At 38.5% G+C, this 13,087-nt stretch overlaps 1 protein-coding gene across 1 annotated transcript; it reads right to left on the bottom strand.

The window, feature by feature from the left end:
- Positions 1-2,265: 2,265 nt before the first annotated feature.
- LOC104438318 (GATA transcription factor 21) lies at positions 2,266-4,304 on the bottom strand. Its single transcript, XM_010051441.3, has 3 exons — positions 3,895-4,304; positions 3,363-3,770; positions 2,266-2,999 (listed from the first exon to the last, which is right to left on the bottom strand). Exons 1-3 carry the CDS (start codon positions 4,135-4,137, stop codon positions 2,628-2,630), a joined length of 1,023 nt encoding a protein of 340 aa, XP_010049743.2. The 5' UTR covers positions 4,138-4,304; the 3' UTR covers positions 2,266-2,627.
- Between the last annotated feature and the right edge of the window lie 8,783 nt (positions 4,305-13,087).

The raw sequence follows: 13,087 nt of genomic DNA, 5'->3' as shown, positions 1-13,087 counted from the left end.
TTAGTCCTTGCTTTTTGTTAATGGTAGAATCCGTTACATAAGCTTTTCACGTAATTTACATTAGGGTCAATTATATAAATTGATTAGACTCCAAACCCCGATCAGATACCTCAACTAGTCTTAAATGAATTTATAAGATTCTCAAACGAGCCACCAAGACATTGCAATTTACAATATTCAAGGAGACTAAAACTCCAAATTTGATTGAACTCCCAAATGGTTCAACTACCTTTAAGCTTCTCTATGCTTATAATATCAATCTTTCATCATGTAACATCCTTCATTTATGTTACTTTGATAACTTAACTTTAGTACCTTAAGTTCCCATACCATCTTACTCGCATTCAAGAGACAGTAACTCCAACTTTGAAAGAACTCACAAATGGTTGAACTCCCTCCAAGCATCTCTATGCTCATAATATCAATCTTTCATCATGCAACATCCTTCATTTACATTACTTTAATTACCTTACTTTAATACCCTAAGTTCCAATACCATCTTAGTCGCATTTGAAACCTTTGTAGATTGGAGGCATGAAGCAATTAAGAAAATCCCGAAATCATCAAAGGAAGCTGTCATATGCTAGTACAAATTGAAACGCTAGTACAAATTGAAGTATATTTTCATCGAAGTGCTCGTCTTTAGACGCATGTTCCTTCTCAATGTAATCCTTAGGGTTGTTATTGTGTATTGTTGTATTATTAAAAGCATGAGGACGGAATAATATTCAAATTGATTGATTAGATATATCTTCAGTTGTTTGAAATTATGTGAAATAAAGAAAGGAGTGTCACAGTGACGTAAAATTGAAGTCTCAAAAACTCCAAAAGAGCTATAACAATTTGCTTTCTCAAGTTTACTTTGAAGTGTTACAGCTTTAAAAGCGTCGGGGGCCTACGAAGTGCGGTCGAACACTTTCAACAGAGCCGCAACATCGTCCTGGAAAGTCCAACCAAAGTCCAACTGCATTTCAAACGGGAACTTACTAAACTAGGGTTTCTAGCTCTCCTCGTATAAACGCGAAAAGATACGCCATGATAAAGGGTCGGTTCATCTCTTAAAAGCTTGCAACACTGCACGAGAAAAATCAAAACTTTGAAGACCCTCATCCATCCCCTCTCCCTTTTCTGTACATTAGCTTCTTTCTCCACAGTTATCGTACCTTTCGCAGCTTGGGACCATCTGGTTCTGAACACACGCAGACTCGTTATAAAGTGTAAAACAACATTGAAAAACACGGAAGGAAAAGCAAAAACATGGTCAATGCATTGCATGGCTGTTTCCCATCATGAGTATACAAATCTAGGCCCCTCTCTTCCACTTGGGACAACCGTAATTGAAGATTGCTGATCAGGCCCGAGTGCAGACAACGTCTGAGACAATGGATACTGCTTTTTTAGGTGCTTTTTCCTCTGAGGGCTCAGACCAAAAAAATTAAAAAAAAAAGTCAAAAAAAAAAAAAAAAAAAAAAGCTGTGATGGGCCTGCTCGAATTATCGCCATCATGATTGAATGTGATCCTCGGTCTCAGTTATTTTTGGTAAACTCGAAATTAGCTATAGAAAAGAGACTATAGTATAATGTACTGCTAGACTGGGGGTTCGTTTGTTGTTGCTTGTCTTTACTGCTTACTGCATCGTACTCCAGAAATGGCAAGACTCGAAGCCCTAGATGGAAAATCCAGCCACAAAATTTATGGACTAAACAAAAATTGCAAGAACATCCCAAAATAGAAACTCTTAGCTAACAATTACAACTTACATGCTTGTGTATCTTGGGGTAGATTTTGTTCATGTAAGACTGTAAATGATCATCTGGTTACATGAGTCATTAAATGTGTGATACTTGGTTGCATGTTCTGAGGATGAATACAACAATATCTAGGATCTAAGTACAAACATAAATTTGGCTTATATAGAAATAGAACCATGAATGAGCCTTGTCAGCAAACTGAGTTCACTTTCTTTTCTACCCATTCATCCCATTAGACAGTAAAGTTGCGATTTATAATATAATCAAGCCTGGGGAGGATCCTCATGTAACACTAGAGGATGCAATTCGAATTTGAACGAAAAATTTAGAAATGGAAAAACGGGTGCTTCATCCCAATTTATGGACCAGCAAGTAGCCACAAAATGAAGAATTCTAACAGGCTCCACGTATGTGCACCCAATGCATGTGAACATCAGATCATGTGGATATCATATGACCAATCTAATTTAAGAGAACAGATGTAGCGAGCAAAAAACTAAGTACATATAAGCGTGCATAGAATAACTGGATCTTTTAAATCAGTTCTTTTGTTAAAATCAAACATGTAAACAAACAGGAGATCCATACTTTGGTGATCAACCTGCTGAACTACAACTTCAACACAATGATACCACACCACTCAACACTTAATTTGTTTTATGCGTCATTATTATTATTATTCACTTCACTAATCCTCATCTGGTTTTGGTTGTTTCCCCTCCAACTCGACCCTCCAACCTACATCGATTCAAACAAAGTAAAACATGCCACTTCCTAATAATGCTGCTCAAATGCTAAACGAAAATATATGAATTGAACTGGTCTTGTAAGAAAAACTTTGTCTCTTTCTTCCAGACTGATCATCGTCATCTTCATCAGCCAGGAACGAGCCCATAGGATAAAGCCATGAGCAAGATCGCAGCTTCCTTCTCTTCCTGAGGGAATACTCGCTGGAAAGCCAAGTGCTTGCTCAACCTTATGGCGAACTCTTCCAGGCAAAGCTTTCTTCCACCAACGGATGCATGATTCTTATGTGGTTTTGCTTTACGCTTTGTTTTGATTGACTCTTGTCCACAAACAGTGGCCCTACTCGACCTTTTGTTCTTGTGCTGTTTCAACTTGCTCTTTGGAGTTAGCGTTGTGGCCGGAGGAAGATCTCCACTGTCTGTGGCGGCTGCAGCTGCAGCGGCAGCAGCCATGGCTCGTCTTGCCTTCCTTTGCCGGATCCCACAAGCATTGCAGAGAGACTGCACCAAGTTGAGAAATGAAAAATCGTGCATTAATTTTTTATGTCATATATCTAGTCGAGCAAGACATGATAACACAAGAATTAGTTGAACTCAACATCACAAAAGAAAAAAAAAAAACTCTGACTATAATTAAGATCTTTATGATTGATCTCAAACTCAAAGAGTATAAAATTCAAGTAAAAGAACTACTTTTGACAGCTATTACGATACGTGTATATCTAAACTATTCTGCTCAAGGCAAGCTTAGCTTAAGTTGACTATGGCAATATTCGTGTTACTCTTGCCAAATCCACACTAGAGAGCAACTTGAATTTGATGAAATTTAGTTAAAGCTATAATAGATCATATATCTATATATACCTTTGGACCTCTTGGGCCGCTCCTCCAAAGTGGAGTCTTGGTGGTGTTACAGTCTGAGCAAACCCTAATTGGGTTGGTGTCGTAGGAGGAGCTGTTGCTGCTGCTATCAGTCTCAAGAGAAGATGATGATGGTAATCGCTTGTGATCTTCTACAAACAACTTGTGATCACCACCAGCTGAAATTGAGCCACTAGTCATCATCGGTGTGTTGTCCTGTGATTGTTCATGGTGATCTGAGCTCATCATCTTCTTCATGATCCTCATCTTGGAAGACATCCACTTCACCGAATAATACTTGTCCACTTGGTCGCTCTCATCTCTCACTCCTCCTTCTTCTTTCTTCCACAAGGTTATGTTGAGTCCATGACCACCATGAGACTCTCCTTGTGAAACGGGCTTGTGATCAACCTGCACAGGTGATGTTTTCTAGATGTCAAAATATGACTAGAAAAATTTGTAACTGCAACTATATACATACATATATGTCTATGCGTATATATTTTGATTAATGGAATTTATATTTAGTATTTACCTCCTGAGGGTGTTGGAGCTTCTCAAGCGGATGATGATCTTCATATTTGCATGACCCGCCTTGATGATCTTGACCTAATAAGTTGTAGAAGATGGGACTTGGTGATGAGAGCGGGAAGGAAGATGAAGATGAAGCTTCAGATTTCGGTGGGCTCATCAAGAAGAGCTCATGGCTCTGATGATCCTCATTAAGGTCCAGAACGAGGCGCGAAGGTGGTATTATATGGTAATTAGCTGAATTCATTTAGAGAGATGAAACGGACCAGATCACAAAGAGAAGAAGTAAAAGGTATATGATAAACCTTTTTCAGGCAAAAGTGAAAGGAAATCTGAAGAAGAAGAGGAAGAAGAAGGGTTCAGAGAGAGAGAGAGAGAGAGAGAGAGAGAGAGAGAGGGGAGGAGGGGGGCAAAAAGGGCCTATGTTAAAGACTGTTCAGGCTCTTTTAAAGGGAAGAGAATAGGAGTGAACCCTACCCAAGTCGTTCACGTGAGTGTTCTTGTGTGTCCTGAAGGACCAAAGCGATGTGAAAGAGACAAAAAACACCAGAAGGGGGAGAAGAAGAAAACTGACCCTATCTTTTCAAGACTCTATCTTCCAAAATAACCCCCCACCCACCTTTTAGCAATAATTTAGCAAGCTTGACTTGATATGAACCAAATATAAGCTAAGCGGTAGGAGAAGACTAGCTAGTCAGATATTGATTGGCGGCCGCATGAAAGGTTCAAAAGAGATGCATATTCATCAATCATGAACTGTGGTCAAGGTCATAGTGAGTTTAGGGAGGAGATAAATTAAGATACTGTGGTTTAGAATTTTTGTTGAAGATAATTAGAAATGATAATCCACCTAAGAGATTAAGTTATTAGGAGGAGAAAATAAAGCGTTCAGATTAACTAAAACGCATCGAAAAAGGGGCGAGATCTTTTGTTGGATGTCATGATTTCATTGTGTTAAATTACTAGGGCAAAGTAACTTTATAGAAAATGCACACATATGTCAGTTAAATATTTGGAAGTAGCCTCAAAAGAAATTAAACTGTAGGATTATGACAATCATGAGAATGTTTAATTATCCTTAAAAAGTATTTCAAAATCAAAACATTCAGTCCGAAGGAACCACTAAAAGCCCATATTTAATCTTCCCAAAAAATCAATAAATAATGTTTTTTCCTGACCATTGAAAAGACAATAAATATTTTGTTTTCCTCCGCAGAGGAAGATCCCAAAACACATTAAATATTTATGTTGGAATGAATTGTTGGGATTCAATGTTTATACAAGGAATATTTGAGGAAGACGGTGGAGACAGATCAGAATAGCATGGAATATCTTGCCTCTTCCTATAATATTGCCAAATTCTATTCAATGCTTTGTGCAGGCAAAAGACGAGCGATGCACACACCCTTTTCCTTCGACCGTTTCATATTTATCAACGAATGGAATAAGGAGAAATTGGACAATTTTTTTACCTAATTAGCTGCGACTTTATCGATTTTCCGTCATTGTTGAATTGGTGAAAAAAAAAATCACTCTTCTCTCGCTAATTAATCCCGTCACTTGCTAAATATCTCGTTATACATCCAATGAAAAACACAAATGAATACAATCAAAGAAAGAACAAATTTGTTAAAATGAAAAGAAAAGGAAAATGCAAACATACCCAAGAGAGAAATGTACGAAAAGCAGCATGATCTTGCGTGCAGAACCAGTGTTGTTCTTTGGGAAAATTGTTTCTTAAGATTTGTCCAAAATGGTATAAGATCAACCTCAACTGGCGAATTGAATGACAAACGTCTGCAGAGATCTATTTTATTGAGCAGCTCACATGAAATGGCAATGATTGCTTTCATCTGTTGAAACATTATTGCTCTCTCTCTCTTCTCTCTCCCTCTCCATGTTGTACTTTAGTCGTCAAATTTTTTTACATATGATAATGACTCTCTCTTCTCTCTCTCTCTCCATATTGTACTTTAGTCGTCAAATTTTTTTACATATGATAATGACTCTCTCTCTCTCTCTCCATATTGTACTTTTAGTCTTCAAATTTTTTTACATATGATAATGATCTAAATGATTACATATAATAATGACATAAATAATTTATAAACTTTGACTTAATATATAACATGATCTCTAAACTTTAGTCCATGTGCAATGCCGTCTATTTCAATATGATCCCTAAATTTTTGATAAATATTCAATTTGATCCTTAGACTGTATGAAAATATTCAATATTATCTCTGCATTTAAATATTTTCACATAAAATGATAATATTGAATATTTTTAACTAAATTAAACATATATCAAAAGTCTAAAAATCATATCGAACAAATTAAAAATTTAGAAACAACATTATACATGGAGTTAAAGTTTATGGATCACATTATATATTGAGTTAGAATTCATAGACCATTTATTCAACACGACATGGTCCTTACAATTGTGCCGATGAGGGTTAGGTGACCTCATCGGCCATCTGCAAGCTCCACAGCACACTCACCGATGGACCTAGATGACATTGGTTCGTGTCCATTGACATTCATGTCTCCTTTGGAAATCTGACATGGTGCCAACATGGAATGTTTGGGCCGAATTCAACCGGCGACGAGCTCAAGACTTAATTGGAGTTTTCTTAAAACCTTAAGTCTCTTGTCGATCAACCGTCAAAATCTTAAGTTTCGAATATGCACTTATCTTGAAGAAAAGTTAGAGAGCCTAGATTGAATATGAGATAATACTAAGATTACCCTACTTTTATATAAGATCAAGTCGGTCTTATCAAAAACTTAAACGTACTAACAAAATGGGTAAACTTGATGTTAGGAAAATAGGCGAAAACCACCTCATGTATGGTATTCAAGACCGGCAAGAACCTAACTAATACACGCACCTCCTTCCTAACGAGCAATCAATGTCAACATATACTGCACCCGAAACAAAAATATCCGGAAAGCCAAAGAAAACATAATCCATTATCAACCAATTGAAATGCGCGTGTATCTGAGAAATTGAAGAAAGAAAGGCGCTGAATCAACAGGAAACATGAACCTAAGGAGATAACATATGGGAAACACAAACGTAATTATAAGCAGGAGAATATATCGTTATTTATTACGATGAAGGAGTGGGCTACGTATGCACTTCAAGAATCACAAACCCCAAGCGGAACAAGTTGGATGTGGACGTCGTGAAGGAAAATAGTCAGGCAAAGAAAGAAAGCGAGGTGGGTTTTTTTTCTTTGCACGATTTCTGTCGATTGCAATTCGAGGTTGAGTCCAAATCTGGTGTAGTTTTCAAGCGGTGCTTGCATATCAAGAGGCCATGGCACCTTTTGTGCTACACGACACTGTTCTCAATTGCTCACAGGCCCCACATCTCTCTCTCTCTCTCTCTCTCTCTCTCTCTCTCTCTCTCTCTCTCTCTCTCAGAGACATGTCTTGGCTAAGCTAATGTTAAGTTATGATTGTATGATTATATTTCGACGAGTCGATGTTAGGTTGACGAGACGAGGGTACTTCAAAGAAATCAAGATGATTAATCTTATATTTCGTCGATCTGTCATTAAAATTAGGTTTTCAACTGTGATTGATTGGGATTGCATTCGAGCGGTACAGCTTGCTCCTTGTTTTTGAATGTGCTCACCTTGACTACATCAAAATCTAAATTAAATGTGTGTTTGAGTGAAAGAATTTTTTATAAATTAGTTTTTTATACTTTCTTGCATTTGGTTTGTTGAAAATGATTAGTCAACGGAAAATCCAAAGAACATATGAATGCTTAAAGTGAGGAAAATGATTCCACGAAATAAATAAATAAAAGTCGTAATCAAGAAAAACGCCAGCTCACAATATTGATGTAGAGGACCATCGAACACTACTGGCCACGTGAATGGGTTAAATTAGGGATTTAACTTGCGAAGGTAAATCCGACTCGTGATTTTCGTGATTTTTGTGATTTGTACGTATGATCTTTGATTCTAGAATTGAAAGAACCTCGACGTCTCCACATCAACACCACCAAACCCGAGTGCCAAAATATCTGATTAGCCAACCCTGAGGGTCAAAATATCCAATTCATTCGGTTCTGATCAAGACTGTCTCTCTCTCTCTCTCTCTCTCTCTCTCTCACATCCATCCATATGGGCAAAAAGCTGGATACAACCAGTGAAGGGGTGCATGGGGAGGTGGACACCGGACGTGGAAGACCTGAGGGTCCATCAGGATCATGCACATATCTCTTCAGGGATAAGGCATAGCATGGGGATGCAGCGTGGGGGAGGGGACGCTGATCTCCTGCGCCTGTGCCCACGTAAAAAGAGAACAAAACGATCCCAGTGTGTGCTGCGCCCAAACTGGAACTTTCAGGTTCACTCGCTTGCTTTTCACCTCGACCATCAGCGAACAACCCACGGACAACACAATAATCTTGTGGTCCTGAGGAGTACATGGCCTTCCCTTGGACTCTTGTCGTGTGATGTTGTAATGGGTCGCGGTATTGGCTCGAGCGTCCGTGTGAAAGGGAGGGAGCGCTGTAGAGCATCATTGCATCGCTTTGTTCTGCATCGTTTGAATTCGAAGGGTTCAGGTTGAGATAATGCAAGTACGCAGCGTACTCTTGTCTTGTCTTAGAGGCCAGCTAGGGGCATCCCGAGGGGGCCGGGATTAGCGATTAAGGACCACACGCGTGTGGATTAGCCTCCCGACACCGCAGGAGTGGATTTAATGCGATTCTAGAACAGTAGGATGTCCGCAAACGTGATTGGGAATCAGATTTGCAGACGTACAAAGTTCACGCGATGAAGCGGGGAAAGGGGAGTGTTCCAGCTATCTATGGAATCCGATGACGACTGTTGGACATCCTCTTCGTAGGGGAAAATGAGTACTTGTGTTACAAAGCCTAGGTGACCACAGTCGGCGGATAAAATATCAAGTTATTAAAGAATTAACAAATGAGGTCAAAATACGTGGATAAATGGAAAAATTATCACAAAAATCTTAATTATATTACACTTATGTCAATTTAGTCTTAAACATTTTAATTGTGTTGGCGAAAGACGGGACAACCCTCGTTTGGCTAAATTTGGCAAGGCGCCGCATGCCCTCATAGCTAAAAGGGCGTCCTAGTTGTCGGCTGTGGCCAACCATCCTTGTTAGCCTTACATCTAGGGGGAAAGAGAAAAAAAAAATGAAGAAAAAAGAAAAAAAAGTTATAAATAAATTCAAAAAATAATTAAAAAAATTATCTACGTTGGTATCGGACATCTTATATCAATCATGTCATATAGGATGTCCGGTGTTCATGTCGGCAATTTTGGGCTAAAATTGATTAAATTGACTCAATTGACAAAATGTTATAAGGTTTAAGATTCACTTAAAACAATCAAAATGCTTATGATTAAATTGGTATGATTGTAATAAATTTAGGATTTTTTTTGTGATTCTCACTAGATAAGCAGGTGCAAATCGAAATAGAAAAGTACCATAAAGCACGTGAAATTAATAAATTAATTTTGAGGTCAACATTCGGATTATCACTATAGAGGAGTTCTCTAGATTGATATTGATGACCTTACAGCTATTCTTGGATATAAAGTGCTCACATATATACCGAAGGTTGTGCAAATTCTTGTCGGGAGCCGCCTTTTGCGTTTCCACTTGTTCTGAGCGCTTCAGTCTCTTCATTAGTCATATCTGCAACTAGACTAGGGGCATTGTCCACATTATTCATCCCCATCAAGTGCAAGCAATCTCATTTGTGGTCCGGCCATATATAGATTTCCAAATTTAGACAGTGCCACAGTTTCTTCAGTTGGAGCCGCTACCTCCACTCATTTCTTTTATTTATTTTTATTTTGGTATAAATGTTGCTTTTATTGAGAAATATTACCATGGTTTGCTATTTTCTATCGTTTGACCCACAAAAGCTCATATTATACTTTTGGGTTTGTGTCTTGTTTTGGTATCGGGACTTTCCTTAGAGTTCGGGCCGATGTTTAACGTTTCGTGCATTTTTTCAGATATGAAAATAACAAAACAATCTTGATTAATGAAAATTAAGTCTTATTGTTTTGTTAATGCATGGAATGTTAAGATGTTCTAGCTTCATTCCTGGCGATCTTTCCTAGTTTAAATACATGTGAAGGATATGTACCCACTGTTGGAATATGTCAACGCAATTATGTCTCCATTTTATTATTTTAAGGTTTCAAATGCATGCCATAAGTAAATCCATATAAGAAGAATATGCACTGGCATTATTGTTTTATTATAGATTCTATGCAAAAGAAATCTTACTAAGAAATCTTCTATTTTAGGGATCTTACATTCATTTCTTCCAAATAAATTGGGTGGATAGCACCATATTCTAAGTAAAATAGAGATATATAGTATTATTTAAATAAATAAATAAAAAACAGAACAGGCCTAAGCAATGAGCTTGTTCACTTGAATGGCTCCAGGATGAGATAGATCTAATTTGAGGTCATTTGGTACTAGTGGATTGACTGCATATGTTAGAAAGTGTCATCCAATGTCTAAGTGGTTAATAGGTCCGGCCTAAATTTACAAGGGCACCTACCATTGCCAACATGCAATTAAGTCCCGAAAGGCTCGTAAGAAGTCTCAGCTCGCATCTACAACCAGGTTTTTCCTCAAAGTTAGCTTTGGAGTTTCAGGTATTCAAACTATTTGTGATTTTTGAAATGTTACCAACTCAACGGACACCTTCAAAAGAGGCGAAAACATCCTTAAAATGAACTCTTGCATGTCTTAGTCGAAGAGGGACCAGAAGAACCATGAAGCGAACCCGGAAGCCATTGCAAAATCACTTGAACCAAGATGAGAACCGTTGTGTTTTTGTATGTTGTCCATGCGTCGGTTTAGGATTTTCGCAATGTGCAAACCCCAATCATATGGGGCAATTTTCCAGTGTTTTTGGACATTGACGAGGTCCTGAAAGGAGAAGCGATTTCGGCCCATTAAGGATCATTTGGGCTTAATCGGGCCTCCAAGGCATTCCCTAGAAGAGAGGTAAGCCTTTCAATTCAAGTGATGTCACTAGGGCTTGCATTCAATTGTCCACTCTAGTGGGCTCTAAGGGTTTCTTTTGTGGGATCACACTGTTCCTTCTTTTTTTTGGGTCGATAACAAAGCATATCATTCGTCAAACATCAAAAGGATTACATAGATTATGGGTTTCTAAATATTAGAAATCCCAAAGTGGTAAAGGCTGTGACGAAATCCGGTTTTGGGGAAGGGTCTTCTTCCGTTGGGTTTAAGCTATCCAGTCCGCAAACTGGTTGGACTCACGGGGGCGATGGGCCAACTAAATTGATTTGGAACCAGCCGAGCCTATCTTTGCACTCTTCAATGATGGCCCGCAACTCCCTAAGGGCTTGGACATGTTCCTTATTTGGCTGGCGAAGTCCTCATCCCTGGAGAGAAAAAGAGGCACCTTGAGGGCAAAATTCAACCCGAGCTATGGATGATAGCAGGAGAAGTTGAGTATTTCTTGACAGAAGGACATTTGGAATGTCAAAACTTAGCACAAAAAGACACTTAAGTGTCAAAATTTAGAAAAGTGACACTTAAGTGTTAAAATTGGAGTAAAATGGATCAATTAACCGCCAACGGTGAGAAAATCTATCCAAAATGTTGATGTGGCGATTTGCCGGCAAATCTAGTGCAAAATAACGTCGTTTTGTATGTTGATGTGGTTAGATAATGCCAAAACAATGTCGTTTTACTACTGATATGGTAAATTATTGATATAAAACTAATTTAATTTAATTTAATTTAAAACCAAATTTATTTATTTTTAAAAATGAAGGGAGGAGAAAGATGAACTCCTCCTCGTCGGCCCCCGGCCAGGGCTGAGCCCTCAGCCGCCACCTGCTCTACATCTTCCTCCTCCCTTCCCCCTTTTTTTTAAAAATAAATAAATTTGGTTTTAATTTAATTAATTTTTATATTAAAATTCAAATGTGCCAAAATGACGTCATTTTTGGGTTTATTTGCTAAGTCAGCCTTTCGGCGAGTCACGTGAGTGAAAAAAATTAATAAAAAATTGTCACGTACGATTTCTAGCTAGGTTCACTTGATGTGACACTCAAGTATCCATTTTTTTTTAAATGACACTTACGTGTGATTTTCCCAACTTTTTGTACTTAAGTGTCTACTACTTATCAAGTTTTAGCACTTAAAGGTGTTTATATCACAATTCAAGCTCAACCAGTAGTTTGTATTTCAGCTATCTTTTTATTCGTGGACAATTAACTGAGTACGTAAAAGGTCTATAGGATTTGTGACATGAACTCACAAACAGACGAATGAAAGAGTTTTTTTAATATTATAGATTTTTTTGTTGTGTCCATACTATACAAATTACTGAACATAACTGTGCCAATAGAAAGGAAGATGAGAGAACGAGACCTAATACACTTAATAATGACCTTAAACATCGGTCAAACTAACTTGAAAAGCATGTGTACATATACATAGCCCGATTGAATTTCGATCTCAATTTAAACCCACATAATAACTTCTTTCCAATTTGACATTCCAATTGAGAGAACGCCAATCATAAGCCGATTATCCAACCAAGAAAGTCCTTCACCGATCTCACGGGTGGGTTAACTGTCTCATCTAAAGCGTACGTAAATCACTTAAAAGATCCAGAATTTTTCCTCCTAACTCCTTTTGGATTTTCCACACGCTCCACGAGAGTCCCTCTTTTGCGTGCAAACTGATCGTCAAGAACCGGTGCCAACGATCGGATAACGTAGCTAATCGGGAAGCCATCATGTGTCCCAACCTGATCCGCAACGTTGTCACGTTTCGAATGGCGATGAAGGAGACATCATGCGACGCAGCCGCAGCTCCTTTGGAGAACCATCGGACGTGAATCGTCCCTTGTGTGTCAAGCTCATCCTCTTGCACGCATTGGTCTCCGTTGTCGAAAGATAAGGGGATTCGGTCCCGATTGGGTGACTCGGAACGATTTGAGCTGTCTGCTTCTCTTCTTATCCTTAAGAAAGATGAAAGAGATTCACAAGCAACCGCCGGTCATTCAAAAGCAAACCGTTGCTGACTAACTAATCCAATCCGATAACCGCCATGCTTGTCGCTTTCTGCATGCTCCGATGTGTCGGATGAGATTGATTCTGTCTGGGCCTGACTGATGTCCCACGTTTCTG

This window comes from Eucalyptus grandis, chromosome 3, assembly GCF_016545825.1.
Source record: "Eucalyptus grandis isolate ANBG69807.140 chromosome 3, ASM1654582v1, whole genome shotgun sequence".
Taxonomy (NCBI): Eukaryota; Viridiplantae; Streptophyta; class Magnoliopsida; order Myrtales; family Myrtaceae; genus Eucalyptus; species Eucalyptus grandis.
This window is presented reverse-complemented; position numbering and strand designations above follow the sequence as displayed.